The sequence below is a fragment of the Podarcis raffonei genome, chromosome 5, assembly GCF_027172205.1.
Source record: "Podarcis raffonei isolate rPodRaf1 chromosome 5, rPodRaf1.pri, whole genome shotgun sequence".
NCBI lineage: Eukaryota > Metazoa > Chordata > Lepidosauria > Squamata > Lacertidae > Podarcis > Podarcis raffonei.
Genome location: NC_070606.1, coordinates 69,798,073 through 69,818,830, shown reverse-complemented (window position 1 = coordinate 69,818,830; position 20,758 = coordinate 69,798,073). Strand labels below are relative to the sequence as shown.

Below are 20,758 nucleotides of genomic sequence, written 5' to 3'. Positions count from 1 at the left end.
CTAAAGTGGTGCTTCAGGTTAAGAGCAGTTTCAGGTTAAGAAGGGACCTCCGGAACGAACTAAGTACTTAACCCGAGGTACCACTGTAGTTGAAAGAGCACACCAGTGTCATCTAGTCCAACCCCCTGCAATGCAGGATTATTTATTTATTTATCCATCCCAATGTTGGGCACAAACCCACGAGCCTGCGCGACGGAAAGAAACGGGGTTAGCTGGGCAGATGATCCGTAGGTTAGAGTCTGCTATTGCACGCCCCTTTATCCCCACTTCAGTATGGATTCCTCCTTTGGCACGCGCTCGCTTTTCTTCCCGCAGAGACGCGGTTCGCTCCTCAGCCGGCAGGGGGCGGCCGGCAGAGCCCCTCCTTCGGCGCTGCGCCATTGAGCAGCCTGGGAGAAAAGGAAGTGCGCTGCGCCGCCTCGCGTCCTTCCCTTCCCCGGCCTCCCTCCCGTTTTGCTGGGGACGAGAATGAGAGAGAATGAGCCAGAGAGACACCTTGGTGCATCTGTTTGCTGGAGGGTAGGTGCGAGCGGGCGGGGGCTGCCGGGGGCGCGCGCGGGAGAGGGAGGAACGTGTGAACGCAGCGCCTCTGCCTCTGCAGGAGCGCGAGAGAGATCCGCTCGGGGAGCAAGCGGGCCAGATCGGTTTGCTTGCACAAGGCCTGCCGGGGAGGGAAAAGGCGACTGGCTGGGGGTGTTAAGGGGACTCCCGGAGGGAAGCGGGTCCGCCTGGGGAGAGACCGGCGTTCCGGAGAAAACCTTCCCTTCTGCTTTTTGGTTGGGCTGCGGCAGCCGCGGTACAAATGGAGCAGGAGCAGCAACTGCTGCAGGGTGGGGTAGGCGCTAAGGCTTGCAATCCTGATCCCTCTGAAATCCGGCAGGGCTGATTTCCTGACAAAACAAGAGACGCTTTGCACAGACACCCGGCCTGATCCAGTGCCCGAGTGGGGTGGGAAGGTAGCAAAGGAGCAGAATCTCTCGGAATCTCTCGCCTTGTGTTGACTTTGGGCGGAGGAGCCTCTTCCTTCCGTATCTCTCTCTTCTCCCTCCCCACCCCCCGCTTTCGCATCCTTAATTGGGAAGGCCGTGACGTCACCTTTTGGGGTTGTATGTTGCGCTTGGGGGAAAGGGGAGGAGACAGTGGCTCTACACCGGTTGGTTTTGTGTGGGACTTAAATTAAGCAACATTCTGCAATCCTGACCACAACTACTCAGAAGCAAGTTATGCTGAAGTTTAGTGGGGTTTTACCTCCAGACAAGTGGGGTTAGGGTTGCGCACACAGGTATCCCGAAAACGAGGATGTCAATATTTGGACTATTTATGTAGGACCCCTTACTTCATGGTAGTACAGGAGCAACCATTTAGGGGAGAAAACCGAGCAATTTTTTCAGTGCATGCTGCTGAAAATGTCATAGAATCGTAGAGTTGGAAGCAATTTTTTTGTTTGTTTCAGGTTATATTATGTGGCTTTCAGCTTTAAAAACCCACATCAGGGGTGTGGAACCTCAGACCTGGGGGTTGGTGGCAAATGTGGCCCTCCTGGTCTCTATATGATTCTCCCCTCTGGATTCTCTGCAGGCCACCCCCCCCCTTAGCCACCCTGCTTCCTGACTCTCATGTTTTTGCATGGTTTAAAACATGTCTTTTACCTCTGACAATGCTGCTTAGGATGGTAGATAAAGAGGAGTTTGAATGCATGTGTGTAGAAACTTGCCTACTGTATAAAGGGAGAGTTTACATTCATTCTTTATTATTTGTGTACTGCCGTTCATCCAAAGATAACAGGGCAGTTCACCACATAAATTCATCATTCATCAGGTTTTACATATGTGGCCATCAAACTGAAAAATAATAATTACCTATTCCTGGGCTAGACCCAACTTTTATACCTATTCAGCTTAGTTTCTCTTATATACTGTGGCCTATTTATTTTGTGTTTCTAATTCTGCCAATTGATTCATGTAATGTGGTCATCTGCTTCCCTCCCACCTCCCCCAAATTATCCTAAGGACACTTTTCTATATCCAGAGTCTCTGTTTTTCTATTCAGGAATAAATCTCTCTTGATTCAATGGGGTTTGATTTTGTGTAAATGTGCATAGAGCTAGATTTATATAAGACTTATGAACAAGGAAAGGCTTTTCTTCATGAGATGTTGCTCTTGATTAAGCCAGATTCCATTTTTATTTATTTATTGGTTGGTTGGTTTATTAAATTTGTATACTGTCCCTAATCCGTAGATCTCAGGGCAGTTCACAACATAAAAATACAAGATAGAAGCACAAATGTGTCTGACTTAAAATAATTTCCATTCTCATAATTCAGCTAATTGATAGGCCAAAAGGACACAAGAATGTGTTGGGTGTGAAGCTGAAGCGAAAGGAGGGGGGAGGCAGTTGAAATGTTAATGTAATCTTATACATGTCTAAAATATACTGAATTCAGTGGGGCTGACTCCCAGGTAAGAATTGTAGCCTAGCAATGCAATCCCAGTGCCCATGTTGGTGGCTGAAGGAGGGGCATAGAGTGACACCTATGTTATTTTTATGATGCTTGTGCAATCCCATTCAACACTAACTACGCTTCTGGAGTGTTAATGGGGGAATCCTATTTCTCCAATACCAGGGACCAAAAAACTTGCTTAAAGTACAATAAAAGATCCTGAGGCCCAGTAAGAATTACTAAATATTGCATGAAAGAAGCAAGTAGTTTGGAAAATGCCCTAAGAACAGGGGTTGCCTGGCTGCTGAACACCACTGGGGCAGGAAGTTTAAAATGGTGGGGAAACTAGATATCTCAAAAAGTGAATGTAACCTTCCCCCACCACGCTCGCCTTTAGTATTTATCAAACACTTGCATGATCTGACAGAAGTAGGCAGAACAGCAAGCTGGAGAAGGGTACCATTTGCTTTTCCTCCAAGTCTTAAAAATCCAGTTTTCTACCAAATTTCTTCTGATCTTGGTTTTGAGGGAACCAATCTGTATCTTGGGGTTTGTTTATTAAATTCACACCTAGCCCTCCCTCCCTCGGTAGCCCAGGGCATTAAAAAAAAGTGACAAAATAAAAACACATTAAAAGAAATTCCAATATAGATGTTGACTGGTATTAAATATGCACCCCCCGCCCCCGCTCCGGGACAAAAAACCCAACAAAACAACCCTGTTTGCTTGCAGATCCTCTCCTAGGCAGATGGAATTAGCTTTGGGGTGAAACCTCTGGCTTAAGGAGCACAAATATTGTAAAGCCTAGGAACGATTTGAACAAGGCTCACTTCCTTTCCCTTTCCCTCTGGCCCAAGAGGACAGGCAACCGAGTTGCAAAAGACAGGCGGCGTGCACAGCCCGTGCGTCCGCCCCCCCCTTACCTGTAAGAGCCAAAGGTGGAGAGATAGCGCTCTAATCCGGGCAGATAACGCTTGTGAGCGTTTTCCTTGCTGCGGAATCCAGGCAGATAGCGCGCTTAAACGTTCCCTTGTGAACCACACGTCTCAGCGCTCAAGTATTGGGGGGGGGGGGTTAGCAACTCCCGAAGAGTCCAACGGGCATTGCTTGCTCCCAAATAAGCGCGGGCATAGGATCTGGCCCGGATTTAGGTTTGATGAGGCCCTAAGCTACTGGGGCCCTTTATATGTCCAGCTGTCCTTTGTCAACAACAAACTGCCGCTGTTTTTTGTGCTGAATATATGCTATATGATAATTTATGGACCTAATAGGTATCTAAAGCCACTTGCACATAACAAAATATGTATTTTATCAAAGTAATTATTAAAATGAAATACAGTTAAGAAGTATATTAATAGTGAAATACAATTAAATTTTGCGGGTCCCCCAAGAGAGTGGGGCCCTAAGCTACAGCTTCTTTTAGCACGCTGTCTCCCTCCTCTAGAGCTTTTGCAAATACATCGGGTTCCTCCTCCTCCTCCGCCTCCTTCCCTTCCATTGATGCGCTAGCTGCGCTGAGCGCCTCCGATCACGTGCGCAAAGCCTGATTAAAGCTTGGGCCGGCGACGTCACGTCGCCCGCGAGCCAATGGCGGCGTCTGTTTATATTGGGCCTCGTTTCGCGTTGGAAGAAGCGAGCGGGCCTGGCCGTTCGGTGCCTTGGAAGCTGCCTGTCGCTGCGTATCCCCGGCTGGGCGAGGAGGCGGAAGGAGGCGGCGGCGGGGTGGAGAGTTCTCTGGGGCTGAGGCAGGAGGAACCGTTTGGGAGAGGGTCGTGTGGGGGCCCCTGAGCGCGGCAGGGCCGAGGCTGCGCCCTCCTGGGCTGCCTTCCTCTCCGAGGTCGATGGCAGCGCTCCTGGCCCCGCGTCCTCCTCTCTCCTCAGGCTGCCCAGGAGCGCCGGGCGGAGGCTGATCCTCTCGCCGCCTTCCCCTCGAGTGTCTTCCTGGGACGAGCATGAGAAGATGAACCAGAAAGACACTTTCGTGCACCTGTTTGCTGGAGGGTAGGTGGGAATTGTCACTGGCCTTTTGCCCTCCTCCTCCTCCTCCTCCTCCCCTTTTTCTCTCCCTCGTTCCCTTTCTATCGTTTCTTCACAACTCATACCTTCTCCTTCAGCATCCAAGTGCTGAGGGAAAACGAAACTTATTTGGTTGGGGTGACTGAGGAAATGTCAGTTCTTCTGCCTAGAATGTGTAGAACGGGATAGAGGAGACTCGCCTCGGGCGCCGGGAGAGAGAACTGCTGTTTATTGGGTTGATTTTGGCCTGCTTATGTAGATAATCTTTATGCATCACCAGTGGCGACTAAGTCAGCATTTCTAATAAATAGTTACAAGTGGGACCTGCAGGAAAATCTCCAAAATACAGTCCTCTATAGTGTTGGGAAGGGAGTGTTTTGGGTCAGATTACAATCTCCCTTCTCCAAAATACCTCCTATAATTTAAGGCTTTAACCATTTTCTTCTAAATTGGCACCTATTGATTTCCTTTGTCTGCCTGCTCAAGTGATTTTGACATTATGTAAGATGTGGCAACTCACCCATCATTGTGAGGCTGCGTTTGGGATTTTAAATTTGAAAGTGTATTCATGTCCCTAGGAAGTTTTCTGGGTATGTAGAAACTGCTAGGGGTTTTTTTTTTTTGGAGGGGGGGTTGTTTCCAGAGTGATAGGTGTTCAGCCACCCAAATTTGCTGTGTTGGAGGGAACTGTAATCCTAGCAGAGCAGTGACATAAAAGTAGTAGCTTTTATTTTGATAAGGGAAAGGGAGGGATCAAGCATACTTCACATTGCCTGACACAGTGTTGTTCTTTCTAGATTGACTTCATGGCATCTTGGAATAAATTTATTGTAATACTGTTGTCTTCTACATAACTAGTAAATAGGCCAGTCATACATACCTGGAATAAACCCATTAAACTCAAGGTGACATACTTCTGAGTAGGCATATATAGGATTATACTGTTAGGCAGCAATCCTGTGTATATATACATATCCTGGATATATGTAGGAATAAGCCTCATTGAATACGTCTGTACCTTTTTTAAAGGATCCTTTCTTTTTAAGGATTAGTTTGTAAGTATCTTGCTGACATTATTTTTCAAATAAATAAAGGCTTAGTGTTTTATTGTGCACTAAAAAGCAGATATTTAAGTTGCTTTAAAGATAGGCCTCTTTGTATCCATAAGTAACTTTAGGGGTAGAGTACAGGAGCTAACCTACAAAAGAATCTACTGTGACCGAATCTTGAAGGCAATGGGATGAATATAAGTGGTTTTATGTCAATGTGGTAGGACTTGTTAGTTGTAAATGGAAACACTAGCCTTCACTCTCTGGAAAACTGCTTTGTGTTGGGTGAATGACACTGTGCTGTGTGGTCTCAGTTTTTCCAGGCAGCTCTGAGTAGCGGGAGACCAATGTTATCTCATCTACTTTCTTGGGAAACACATTTGTTGTCCCTGTCCTTTTCCTGATAAGAGAAAATAGTATCTTAGCCTTCCTTTTCTGAATGGTCACAGGTTTTACTATTCATCTCTTTTATTGTGCTGCTTTTGAACAGACCAATTACAAATATTTCTTCCTATTCTGTCTCCTCCACAAATGCACATTTTTCTACACCCCTTTTGTTTTGTGTGTGGCTGAAAACCAGTGTTGTATAACTAGATAACGGGTTCAGAGACACATGACACTTGCTTGAAGCTAGTAATTTTCCACTTTTTTTGGAAGGTGGCTGAGCTAGAATCTGTTTTCTGCTTCAAGGTCCCATGGAATTGGCCAAAGTTCATATTGTGTAGAAGATATGATAGAGACCTTGAGATTCTTGTTCTAGGAGTAGCAGCTGAACATTTATCCCCAAACCCTGGATCGGCAAAGCTGCAAAATATGCATATAGTCACATGCATAGCAGAGTGAAAGTAACTCAGGGTCATCCGTCTCAACTATTTTTGTTACCTAGCTGCTGGGGAATGCTCTCTGGCATCATTTCTCGAGTGGCATGCTTCTCTCTCCCATTTTATCTTGACTACCGAATACACATAGCAGCTGTATGTCACTTGTATTGATCATTACCCTTGACTATACAGTATATATTTGAGATAGGCAAAGGAGTTGATAATAACAAAACAGCAGCACCAAAGGGAAACATTGTTTTTTTCAAATCATATTGGCTTGTAAATATGTTAATTGGATAGTTTCTAACTTTGCTTGGGTGGTGCTGGTCTTTTGAAGCTTGTTTCAGGGAATTATTGGAGAAAGCTCCATTTTGCAGGGTATTTTCAGAAAACCTTACTTATTGCAAATATTTTTCTGACAACTTGTTCCCAATCTTTCTTGCAGTCACTTTCTCTCCTTTCTGCTTTCCCAAGCTTTCTTGTCAAGGGAAAGGAGAAGAAGAAATGGCTGTAGGAGAGACTACCTTGTTCTCCTTCCCCCATGCAACAACACCAACCCCCTTTCTTTTTCCTGGTGAGTCTGGGGAGCTTTCTTCCCTCACCCGTTTTCTTTGCCCAAAACTTAACTTTCAATAGCAGCAATGGCAGGGAATGTACAATAAAGGAAGGGTGGAATTCTAAGCATCCATAGGTCCTAAATGACTTACAAATAGATCCCTCCCCCCGGCAATAGATAACCCTAAGCTAAAAGTGGTAGTTTACTAGGACTTATTTCTTTGTTTATAACATATTTATTACATTTATATTTTATTATTTATTTATTTCATAAACGCTTATTGATTGCAGGAAAAAAACCTCAAAGTGTTATATCCTACCTTTCCTCTAAGGAGCTCAGGGTTGCTTGCATGGTCCCCTCTCCCCTCTTATGATCTCACAACAACCCTGTGACACAGGTTAGACTGAGAGTTTAGGTCACCAGTCAAATCTAGGTCCTTGCAGTCCTAGTCAGACGCTCTTGATCACTACACCACACTGCCTGGTTAAGTAGCATGCATGCTCTCACTCACTGGATCATCACCTTGTTGTGGTGAGTGGGCTTGCACGTTCCTATGACCCTTGTGAGTGAAGCCATTGGGAGTCTTGTACTCCCAGCAGGGTCACCCAAGGCGGTAAGGTCAAAGGGGAGGAGCTGGACAAGGAATGATCCAAGAAGTCCTCAATGGCAGAACAGGCGGAAGATAAGAAGTGGTATGTTACAATGGCTGTGAAGGTGGGTGAAGACTGCAGCAGATAAGAATCTACCAGTCGTCGTGATACTCATGCATAGAGCCTTACTGCGAAGACTCTGCGTTGGTCAGCATGCACTGATCTACACACATAAAACAAATTCATGCACAGGTGTCTTCCAAAAACCCATCCCAAACCCAAACAAGTCCCATGGCAGTTGGCAAATGGTAATGGGGGCAGGACTGTGAAATTTGGAAGCCTTTAGTCATGAACCGGCACATGGGCAGTGGATACAGATTCAGTTGTTCTAATTCAAGGAATGTGGCAGTTGAGTAGCTCGGCAACTGTATCCCATGATCGAATAGGGGGAGGGGCTAGAAAATGTATCCTAAACATAGTCTGCCTCCCTTTTCCCCTGACCGCATCCAGTGGGGTCACCACCCTATGGTTGTAAAAGACAATTGAACTTTGGAACATGGAATATACGAACTTTGTTGGATAACACAGATAATGAACATCTTGATCGCAGGACTGCCATCATTGCAAGAGAATTGTGACTTTTTAACATCAATATTGCAGCGCTTCAAGAAACTCGAAGAGCAGGTGAGGGACAACTGAAGGAAGAAAAAGGAGGCTACACATTCTTCTGGAAAGGTCTACCTGAGGAAGAACACTGGACCAAGTTAAAAACATCCATTATTGCAGCCTGTTAAAAAACTATTGGCTACCAAACCAAGAAACACCAGGACTGGTTTGATGAGAATGACAGTAAGATTGAATGTGTTATTGACAGGAAAAGGAAGGCCTTTCAGATCTGGCAAAGAGAGAGAAACGGCGCTGCTAAGAAAAAAACCTATGCCAACACTAAGGCTGAGGTTCAAAGAAGAACCAGAGAACTAAAGAACACCTGGTGGATAAAAAAAGTTCAAGAGATCCAGCACTTAGCTGACACTCATGATACACAGAGTTTCTTTAAAGCCACAAAGACAATCTATGGGCCAATAAATCATGGCATATGCCCCCTACGCTCAACAGATGGTACCACACTTCTAAAAGGTAAAGAAACTACAGTGGTGCCTCACAAGACGAAATTAATCTGTTCCGCGAGTCTCTTCGTCTTGCGGTTTTTTCGTCTTGCGAAGCACGGCTATTAGCGGCTTAGCGGCTATTAACGGCTTAGCGGCTTTAAGAAAAAGGAAACAAACTCGCAAGAACTCGCAAGACGTTTCGTCTTGCGAAGCAAGCCCATAGGGAAATTCGTCTTGCGGAACGACTCAAAAAACGGAAAACTTTCGTCTTGCACATTTTTCGTCTTGTGAGACATTCGTCTTGCGAGGTACCACTGTACAGTACTGCACTGCACTGGAAAGAGCATTACCAGCATCTCCTCTCACAAATTCCACAAATACAAATTGGAGATGAGCTTGCAGTATCTCTAATGGGAGAGTTGTGCACAGCTGTTAACCAAATAAAAAACAACAAAGCCAGTGGACCTCATGGGATACCTGCCGAGATCTTCAAAGTGGGCGGAATTGAACTTACTCAATAACTTCACAAGCTCATCGAAAAAATCTGGGAGAAGAGATCCCAGCAGACTTTAGGGATGCCAAAATTATCAATCTCTTTTAAAAAGGTGATAGAATCGACTGCGTCAAGGCATCTCTTCATTAGCTGTGGCTGGCAAAATTCTTGTAAGGATCTTAGTAAACCGTCTCGTAACAATATCTGAGGCTACCCTTTCTGAATCCCAAAATGGTTTTTGACCTAGGGGGACAGTGGATATGATTTTTACTGCTCAACAGCTTCAAAAAAAATGCAGAAAGCAAAACCAACCCCTATATATGGCGTTTATTGACCTGACTAGGGCCTTCAACGCTGTAAATTGTAGTGTCCTGTGGACTGTCCTTCTGAAAATTGGCTGCCCAGATAAATTTGTGAACATCCTTCAGCTCCTCCATAATATGACAGCAACAATAGCAGATAACAATGGCTCTCAAAGTGAACCATGTACAGTGGGATCAAGTATTAAACAGGGTTGTGTTATCACCCCAACTCTATGTTCATTGCCATGATGCTACACTTTGTTGAAGGGAAATTCCCCACTGGAGCATAATGCTGGTGGTCAACAAAAGTGGTTTAAAGACTCTCAAGGCAAATTTTAAAAATGTAGTATAAACACCGAGAATTGGGAAGCAATGGCTTGTGAGCGCTCCCAATTGGAGAACAGCCTTTACCAAAGGTGTCATGGACTTTGAAGATGCTCAAACTAAGGACGAAAGGGATAAACGTGCTAAGAGGAAGGCACGTTTGGCAAACCCTCACCGTGATCAACTCCCGCCCAGAAAACTTTGTCCCCACTGTGAAAGGATGTGTGGATCCAGAACTGGCCTCCACGGTCACTTACGAACTCACCGTTAAGACCGTGTTCATGAAAGACAATCTTACTCGGCTACAGGTGATCGCTGAAGAAGAAAGAAGGCATGTGTGCTGCTTGAGCTGTGAGTTAAATGTGTATAGGATTATACAACAAAAATAACATTAAGAAAGAGTTTGTAGTGGTCATATTGCAAAACATTTCTCTTTTCAGCACGGTGGTATTATGCAAAGGTTGAATGTTGTGATGTTGCCGTGCTCTATATATGTGACTTCCTCTCCTTCTCAGAATATAACTGTTGAGTATAAACCACTTTTTTCAGGTGTGTGAAGTCAAACTGCAGGCATCTTAAGCCTTAGATTTACACTTGAGGCATATTTTCCTAGAAGGGAAATTGATGATAGAGCAGATATAATCTAAGGCAGGCCTGAGGTATAATGGTTTCAGACTTCTGGAGAAATCAAATTGTGCCCATCCACCCTCTGAATAAGACTGTTGGTGGAACAGATTCCTCTTCTCTACTGCAGATGTTCTACCAATATCTGTCCTAGAGGGTTAAGGGACTCTCTTCAGTAGATTTGGGCTGCTTGGGGAACTGCAGTGGAGAAGGGACAAAAGGGAAAGTCCATCATGTGACATTAGAAGTCACCCTTCATTTAAAGCAGGTAGATAAAAGTGTTTATAGAACTGGAAAGCTGTGTTGTGGGGGAAGGGGACCTTTATCTTCTAAATGCCTGCCTGTCTCTTTTTTTAAAACTATCTTGACAACAATAGGCTTCTTCCTGTGTTGCTGTACAAATATGGTTTTTGCCTGGGCTTTCAGCAGCTTGTATGGCTAATCATTTACTTGTGGATTTCTGAAGCTTGACGGTTGCCTGGATGTAGTAAATTTCTTACAGCCCATTACTATGGTCTGTTGCAGGAGGTTGAAAGTGAGCTTGGATGCAAGCAGTTTCTGCCAATAATATCCAGAGCCTGACACCTGGATTGTTTCATTATTGTAGCAATATAGTATGTGTTGTGGAAAGTCTTCCTTGAGTTGGATGTGAGCAAAGACGGACTCCTATAAGAATTTTGAGTTCTGTGTTCAATTCTTCATAAATGTCAACAGTGCCTCCCCTCCCCTCTTTGTATGTGCAAGTCTGCAATTTTAAAACCCCCATCAGTATTAACACTCAAATCTCGATACCCAATTCTATCATTTATAGTTCCTTCCTAAAAATGATACAATTATTCCAACTATGAATCTGTTTTTGACTTGGTTTTGTGGCTCTCATACCACAGCTATCCAATTAAAGAAATAATGCCTCTTAAGATAGTGCTTGCCACCTGCAGGTTTTAGAAATACGTATATTCAAAATAAAGTTTTTACAGCTCTTCTTTAGGTCTGTCTGTTAACTTTGCTTTATAGGTAACTACAGTGGTGCCTCGCAAGACGGAAAACCCACTAGTTGAAAGGGTTTTCCCTTTTGGAGGTGCTTCGCAACACGAATTTCCTATGGGCTTGCTTCGCAAGACGAAAATGTCTTGCGAGTTCCTGCGGGGTTTTTTTCCTCCCCCCCCTTTTCCCAAGCCGCTAAGCCGCTTATCAGCTGATCCGCTAAGCCGCTTATCAGCTGATCCGCTACGCCGCTTATCAGCTGATCCGCTAAACTGCTTAACAGCTGATCCGCTAAGCCGCTTATCAGCCGATCCGTTAAGCCCGCTAATAGCGCTAAGCCGCTAAGCCGCTAATGGGCTTGCTTCGCAAGACGAAAAGACCGCAAGACGAAGAGACTCGCGGAACGGATTCTTTTCGTCTTGCGAGGCACCACTGTATTACCTTAACTGTCACAATAAGATTCTTGTTAGAGTTGGACTTTCCTTCCAGGGTCATTTGAGGTTGAAGAAAAACCTGATATGGTTTCTGAAAATTAGAAATGCAGTTTTGCTTAATATTGGTGTTGGCTCAGATTATTTGAGTCGTTGCTAACTTCTCAGAAAAACACAGTTTGTCTTGAAAATAGTACCAACGCCTTGACTGTTCTTATTTTACTTATATTAGGGTTTTTTAAAAAAATGAATGCCATTTCGAACCTTACCTTTCCTGCCAAGTATTAGCAAACTTAGTCCTCCTCATATGTTTCACCATCTACGTCTCTAAATGATGCACTGGTGCCATGTCATGGGCCATTGATGAGGTAGCCTTTTTTTTTTTTAATCAACAAATTCTTTGATGAGGAGGGGTTACTTTTATAGCTCCAACCAATAATGGAATCTCCATGTTCATAACACTTATGAAGTTTCAGGGCAAACAGAGTAATTATCTCTTCCTTGACATTCATTGTTCTAGTTGTCTGGTGGCATCTCACTGATCGCTCGCAGAAATAGCTCTCGTTTCATTAAAGCTTTAGCCTGATCCAGGAAAGCAACTCACATTTTTATGTCCATGTAAACTAACCAATAGATGAATACTCCTCTCATAGATCCAGCAATAGCTTGGTAGTTTTTTGTTTCATTTATGAATCACTTCCCATGGAGCATCCTGAATCGATTCACCACATAATAACACACATATAACCTTTAAAACAATTACATTTTTTTAAAAAAACGATTAATATAGTTTAAAGCAACAGCACATAAATAAAATCAATTTAGTTCCAAAGACAGATACCAAATGCTATATGTATTTTAAAAGGTTTGTTGAAAGAGGAACATCTATGGCACATTCTGGAAAAAACATACAGAAGGCTTCTGATATGCGGTGGGAGGGAGTCCGAAGGGTAGTTGCCGCCATACTAAAGTGCTTAGAGAGGAAGCAAGGCAGTGAGCGGTACTCAGTTGGCAGATAATGTATTGAAATATTACGTAGTTGTCAATGGGTGAAAGTGCAAATATTTTGCACCAGGTCCTATAGGTGTAATTTAGATGTGTTGACATCTTAAACTGTGCACAGTAGTGGACTGGCAACCAGAATATATATATTTCGGTACCAGCAGAATGTGTGTATTTGGCCTGAAATGCCTGCACTCAGCCTTGTTGCTGCATTCTGTGGTTGTTGCAGCTTCCAAACAATCTGAAAGGGAAGCCCCGCTTTCAGAAACTCATATATTTTAGAGCTGCTTTGAGTGTTACACAGAATATGGGAAGGAGAGCTAATATAAGAGTAGTTTGTGTGTTTCAACTCTACAATTCCATGATCCTGTAATTCTTTGATTTCTTTTCACTTGATATACAAAATACATAAAATGGAGGCACAGGTTGATGACTACTCTGTGTGACATTCAAAGCCTCTCCCTTCATTTTTGTATACTCATTAATTTTTAAAATAAAATATCTGTCCCACTCACAGTAATTAGTCCTGAACCTGGCTGATTATTGACAGGCTAAATAATGGAGACAATGTGTATGCACACACACAGATTGTAAAGCACTCTGTAAAAGAGCTGTAAAGCAGAGAATAGGAAGAAGTGCATCCAATGACTCTTTTTATGCATAAATGCATAACTGATCTTTTAAGTTTCAGCTCTGCAAACTGACCTTGAAATGTGGGAGTTAAGCTTGTTTCCTGAGATATTCTTATTCATAATGAGTTCTGTTATCTGTTTCAAAGGTTTTGTTAAATGCAAGAAAAGGTATAAAGAACTGAGAAAGGGAACTTGCTATTTTGTTTTCTTCATTTGGTATTGCTCAGGTACTTTAACTGTTCAGCTAACACAGTTCATATATTTATCTGTGCTGGTCACTGAGGTAAGTCAAACCCAAATAATATTATTAACACTTCATGTTGTAGAGATAATGCTCTGCTAATGCAGTTAAAATAGCTTAATGCTATGTGATAACAGAAAATAGGAGCTATTGAACATTTTAAACTGACTGCTTATTAAGAGTCCAACCTATAATAAAAAGTATTTGTGGCTGTATACGTCTAGATTTTGTTTGCAGTACTGCTGGTACCTGTTTGTCTTAATGACCTTCCAGGTTAATGCAGACAAATCACTTGTTGCTTCCTTTGCTATATTTCTGGTAACAAGCTTGGTAAATAAACAGTCCAGGTAGGGAAAAAAGAATCTTTCAATACAGAGTCCCCCATGTTCTGTTAAGAGTAGACACTTTAGTCCCATTTTAGGCACCTGGCTGTCTGACTAATTCGTACAGAAATAAAATTTATTTTCTTTAAGAGCTCCGTTGAATGCTTTCAGTTTTTGTGTGCAGATCTTATTTTGGGAAACTTCATTTTAGAAAAACATGTACCTGAAGTACGAAATGCTGGGCAGTAAACATATGTGTAAAATGTGTTTAGTTCTTTGTACCAAATGATTCTAGTTCCTTGTAGCTCAGACAGAAAGCAGTGCATTCTGTGTTGTTGAAACTAGCAGCTTCAGTTCTTCTAGTATGGTCCGTTCATGAGGCTGTACCACCAGAGAATGGGATCAGAAGCTGTCGTTAAACCAGATTAACGTATTTGACTACCGTATTTTTCGCTCTATAGGACGCACTTTTTCCCCTTCAAAAATGAAGGGGAAATGTGTGTGCGTCCTATGGAGCGAAGACGCCATAGCCCTGCGACCCTCTCCCGGCTGGAGAGATGACGCGCGCCTATGGCAGGAGCCTCCATAGGCGAGCGTCACCTCTCCAGCCGGGAGAGCGTGCGCGGGGCTAAAGAAGCCCCCCGCGACCCTCCCCCGGCTGGAGAGGTGATGCGCGCCTATGGCAGGAGCCTCCATAGGCGCGCATCACCTCTCCAGCCGGGAGAGCGTGCGCGGGCTAAAGAAGCCCCCCGCGACCCTCTCCCGGCTGGAGAGGTGATGCGCGCCTATGGCAGGAGCCTCTCTGCTGCGCCTTTCCGCTGCTCCCTGACCTGCTCTTTGGGGCTGGTGGTGGGCTCCCCCCCCCGCCAGCCCCAAAGAGCAGGTCGAAAGGAACCTGAAGCCTGGAGAGCGAGAGGGGTCGGTGCGCACCGACCCCTCTCGCTCTCCAGGCTTCCAAGGTAGCCGCCTGAACGCACCTTAAACGGCACCTTGTTTTAGAGCGGGAAAACAAGAGGGGGAAAATTCTCCCACTCTCTGCGCAGCACCTCCTGCCGCTTCACTGAAGGGGCGCTGGGCAGAGAGCGGAAGAATTTTTTTCCCTTGTTCTCCCCCCTCTAAAACAAGGTGCGTCCTATTGTCCGGTGCGTCCTATGGTGCGAAAAATACGGTACCTAGTCCAATGTTTCCCACTTTGGCAACAGTGTTTTACAGTGTTCTAGATTCTCACTTCTTTAAGTATGGAACAGCCACATTAGGATGTCACACTAAACTAGTGTAACATCAGCAAGCATAGTTAAATCTCTGGCTTGTGTCCCCGCTTCCCTTCATCTTCCCTAGTTTGACTGACAAGAGGAGTGAAAGCTTCCAGATTCCTCCTCCTTCCAATCACACTGGGGAGGAGGAAGCATGAGAGCCCAAGGCTTCCTTACGCTTGTTCATGCCTAAAGTGGCATTCAAGTGTGAAGTTTTATCTAAGTAAGCAGCCTATAATTTTGATCATTTGGGGAAAATTTAGTGTAACAAAACAGGATTATAAATGGAGGGTAAAAATAGGTCCCAGGCAGGGTTCAAAGGCAATTCTGAAACATTATTCCGTATAGATCACACAAGTAGTTGTTCATAAAAGCATCTCATAGTCAGAACTAGTAAAATAATGTTAAAACGCTGCATGACGTGGTATCATTTGCTGTCATTGAGAGAATGTCTCTTCACCAGAGGGTAAATCACATGAATGAAGTTGAAAATGCACATTGTAATTCATTTCTATTTATAAACTTGGAAGCTTACTTGATGCTACTTTGGTGTTGGTGCAAAGACAAGATAGTTGAAAGGGTTGGTAAAGTGATACATCTAGGTCATTGGCATGAAACGTAATCTAGATGAGAGTTTATTGTTGTCTTTATGCCTCAATTAACTATGCTTGACTGTTTGTCTGTAGACCTAATGACAGACCTAATGACAAAAGCCTAGTGCTCCTGTGCTGCTCACAAACAAGTGTTATCTCTTTAAAAATGCAGAAAATTAATCTACTTGGTTTTCATGAGGAGGCAGATTCCAACTTGAAGGACACTTGAGCAGCAAAGAGCATTTGACTGATAGCATTCTGCAACCATTAGGGGACCACAGTTTTTGCCTAGGCTCGATAGCCAAGCCAAAAATTGTGGTCACCAGGTTGTTTCCCCTTCTCTACCAGCTTAATTTAGATTGCCTTTACCAAGGGAGCTAATTCCCTTTTCTTTCAGGAAAAGGGGCAGAGAGCAGAGAAAGTATGGCAGCTTTGACCACTGCTTGGCAGAGGTGCCTGTAGTGACCTCACCAAGCTGCAGTCAAAGAGCAGGATCCCTGGCCACACATTTGCCAAATAACTTCTAGCCTTCCTCTGAAACTTAAGCTGGGGGAAGCAGCAAGCACAGCTCTTGGGATGATTCCCATCCATCTTTGCAGCTTCATGCTTGGGAGGGACAGTGGTTGCTTGCCAGCAAGCTATAGAGCATTCACCATGCTGGAAGGTGGCAAGTGAAAAACAGAGAAGCCTATGGTTTCAATTTGGTTGGCCCTTTCAGCACCAAAGGCCTCAAGGATTAGAGCGTTCTAAAATTAAGAATAGCATTGAATATGCCTCAAATTAAGGGTGCACATTTTATTTTTGTAGCACAATATTTGAAGATGTCTGCTGTTCTTTGTTGACTTTCTATTTTTGCTTATTTTCTGACAGTTTTTCATGTGCTGCTGTGGTGTATTTGAACATATGCCAAGTTACAGTAGTTTGTTACTAGAATAACTAAACTAAACATTTACACAGCAGGCAATTTTCTGCATTCATGTGTTGTAGCCTCCACCCCTCCTTCTCTGAGATGCTCTGGCACTCCCCACTCAGCCCTCTACCACTTTTTCATTCTTAATAAGATTTACAGCTATGAGCTGGGGGGTTTTTTTGATGGGTATTTCACTCATTCTTCTTTATTCCTGCTGCCACCACAGATAATATTTATCTAAAGACTTCACTTTTGAGAGGGCCAAGTAAGAGACATGCAGTGTAATGACAATTGTTTTGTTAAAGAGAAATAATAAAAGGTTATATGATTATTTGAGGCATATGATTTTAATTGTTATCTTATTACAGATGTAATAACATCTTATTGTTAATTGTTATCTTATTACAGTGACATCAATTGCTATTATAATGCTTTCCCTATAGTTCTTAACTAACAAACCCTGCTTCCCATCCTCCACCAACTTTCACACCCTTTCTCAGCTCCACTCTCCACTCCACTGACTCTCAAGTGTCATACCCCCAACATTGAAAACCCCTTTCAAACGCTCATCCAATCATCACTTATCACCAGCATTCAAAAGTCTCTCTCTACCCCTCCCTAACACTATCGTAATTCTGCTAATACAGCACAGTGTTGCATGCAAAATCATATAGGAAAACACTGGAACATTGTATGATGCAATTTTAAACAACTGAACTAGAAAGTCTAATTGTATATCTTGGGTAACTTAAAAGAAGGTTGAGAGAATGCAATCGATTTCAACTTGAGTTAGAACTGATAACAAATATTAGAAGCCTTAGCTATTCAGTCATATTTACAAGATTAAGCTAATGATAGAAATAAAGTACTGAATGCTTATGAAAGGAGCTGTCAACAAAGAACTTTTTTAAAAAGAATGAGTTGCAATCTTTAGTTGTTTCAGTACAGAAGCAATACTGAAATCCATATTATCAAACAATTTGCTGAGGATTTCTTACAGGAAGTGCATGCCTCTGTTAAATGTCATACATGCATGCACTGCCTACAGAGAGCATAACACAAGAGCAATACTGCATCAAAGCTTTGCTACTTTTGGAAGGAAGTATTCCTCTGCCAAGAGTCTTGCCACAGTTCCTGGCTATCTTATACCATCTTGTAAAATTGCTTGATTGTAGACATTCCACATTCCTTGATGGCTTACTATTTTTTCTTCTTCTTCTTTGCAGATGTGGGGGCACCGTAGGTGCGATTCTGACATGTCCACTAGAAGTTGTGAAAACACGGCTGCAGTCTTCCTCTGTTACACTCTACATCTCTGAAGTTCAGCTGAATACTGTGAATGGTGCCAGTGTTAATCGTGTAACTAGAGTTTCCCCAGGGCCTCTCCATTGCTTAAAGTGAGTACCAACCCTCCTTGAGTTTTCTGGTTTTTAAGTCTGCTAAAAGATGTCCTTTTGCTATATACCCTTATGCCCCTTGAAAAGAGAAAATTATATAAAGAAAAATTCAAATAAGTTATGCTGGAGATGCACTTCATCTGCTGTAGGTAGCCTTCCTTGGCTTATCCTTACTCCTTTGACCTGCAATGTGAAATTCTGCAGGATTTTGATATTACTGTAAAAATGTGACTGTCTTTGGTTATATGGTAAACCAGAGTACACAGTATCTTATGTTCATTATTTATTTGCTTTATATCCCACCCTTCCCAGAGGAAGGAGCCCAGAGCAGCAGACACAGCAGTCACAAAATATATATTTTTAAATACTAAAAAACAATTTTAAAACATTCTAAAAAGCAGTTTAAAACATTCTCAACCAGTTATCTCAGGGTTGCCAAGAACAATGTCTTTCAGCCATCACATGCCTAGGTAAACAGGAATGTTTTTAAATTTCTTTTGAAAGCCAATAATGAGGGAGACAGACACATCTTACTAGCGTGGGCGTGCCACAGATTCCTATCATGGGTCATTGGTACATCATAAACAAACAATAAATGACTTTTCTGTTATCTTTATGGCACCTTCTTTGCTTCTGTGCTTAAGCTTTCAGGTTTTCGAAAGTAAGCTCCAGGTCACAGTTTGTGCACAACCTCCCATACTTAAGACAAGGTGCAATCCTATTTGCAGACAAGAATGTGCCCTGCCAGCTGAAACCCACCATTTTGATCCATCTTTAATGGCTACCAAAAACAAAAGTGTCTGATTACTGTGCTCTGATATACTTGTCATGGATAAAAGGGGTCTCGCCTTCTCCATTTCTTCTTGCACTGATATCTGATTGTTGACAATAATTCATACTGGATACCCTGGAGTCTCTGGATGTTAGTGTTAACTATTAATCTATATTTCATTCACACTTTTGAAGGTTAAGTATTTGCGGAAATGGTTGTCTTCTGGCTCGAGCAAATTTAGATTTCTTGAAGGAAACTAAGTCCTTGAAATGGAAAATAATAATAATGGCCTGCTGCACAATCCTTTGCATTTTGGCTTCCTGTCTTGAGATACAATTGGTCTCTAGAAAGAATTCTGTAACAATATTTCGGAATTATAATTCTATCTCTTCAGTGTGACAGCTGTCTGGCCATCAACCCAGTTTGGAGCATAGCATGACTGCCTCCTTCCTACATACATTCTTGGGTGTTAAGACTACCTCTTGGTAGTTCCATCACCCTCAGAGGATGAGGGAAGGAGTAATCCAAGAGAGGGCATTTTCTGTGACAGCCCCTAAATTGTGGAATTCCTTCCCCACAGGTGAGGATCTGGCACCTTTAATGTACACTCAGGTCCCACTTATCAAACACAATGTGTTGCGAGGAGATTGTTGATTAGGCGAGCATTTGCATTACAAGTTATTGCATTGCAAAGCTAGTGTCATAGTGGTGGGGACTGTTCTGTGTCCCTCCCTCCTTGGCAGGGCAATTGGTTTATTCCACCCTTTCCTCGCTTGGTGCCCTCTATATGTTTGGGGGCTGTAAGTTATCAGGCAGATGTTGTCTAAAATGTCTGGAGGGCATCAGCGGAAAAGTCTGTAATATAGGCTGCAAACTGTTTCTCACCGTAGTTTAAAGGAATCTGAAGTGGTCTGGCTATCAGACAGATGAAAGATTGCTGCTGATTTGAGTTAAGGTGCGACAACGAACAACCACTGCATGAAGAACACAAGTGTTGTTGTTTTTGAAATAATATGTTTATTAATTTTTGAGAATACAGCGTTGTGTTCTTGAGTTTTCTTTGCAGCTTGCAGTTGTAGGATCTATAACATGGAATGATTCAGGCATCTTTCAATATGAACTGTGAACAGTTTATGTTTCTGTAGTGCTTATGTAAGTAGGATTACAAATTTAGATCTGAGTCCAAAGGACAAAACGGTTCTGATAGAAAAGCGCAGAGAAATCATTTGGCAGAAAACCCATAAAGAAGAAGTAGATTAAATTGTATTTTCATCAGTATTTCTCAGACAGTAAGCGACTTGTACAAAGTAGTTGCTTTTACAGATTTGTTTTTAGCTAATAGTTGTGTTGAACTAGGAAGTCCTACTTTGGGCATTCTGTCTTTTCAGCCCCAGCCACCTCATCCCATCTACAACATGGATAGGTAATAATGACCTGTCTTACAGTGTCATTGTAAGAAGAGGGATCCATTGTAAGAAAAGAGGGATCCATCCTCCTGTGCTGAGAATGGGCTGATGCGTTGTCTTCAGTCATGCTGCCTTTTCTAAAGTTTTCTAAAAGCATAGGCAACTGTGGGGTACTGAGCCTTTCATACTTCACTCACTTTAATAATTATTTGTGCTTATGGGACTGAGAAATGTTAAGGAGTGGCAACTAAAGTGCCTGGAAGGCTGCTGTATTCCTTGTGGGTCCCCCCCCTAGTTGTAGAATCAGGATCTGCACCCTGTGGGATACTTAATGGTGGCATGCTTGACAATTTCAGCCTGAATGAAAGTTTGCCTTTTAAGATTAAGAAATGGCTTTAAACATAACAATGAAATTAACTACAATTCCTGCAGTATCTTTCATGTATTGCTTGCTGTACTGTTTGTTGCTGGCGTTGTGCAGTGACATAC

General features: G+C 43.0%; 1 protein-coding gene across 4 annotated transcripts in view; it reads left to right on the top strand.

The window, feature by feature from the left end:
* The first annotated feature begins 367 nt into the window (after positions 1–367).
* SLC25A36 (solute carrier family 25 member 36) overlaps positions 368–20,758 on the top strand; it is a 37,259-nt gene continuing 16,868 nt past the window's right edge. Inside the window, exons 1-2 of one of the 4 annotated variants that reach the window (XM_053389997.1) lie at positions 368–519; positions 17,921–18,091. In XM_053389997.1, the coding sequence (XP_053245972.1) occupies positions 479–519; positions 17,921–18,091 (212 nt within the window). In that variant the 5' untranslated portion in view covers positions 368–478. Of the gene's footprint in view, positions 520–4,053; positions 4,443–17,920; positions 18,092–20,758 lie in introns of those variants that run through there. The other 3 variants (XM_053389998.1, XM_053389999.1, XM_053390000.1) reach the window with 3 other exon arrangements.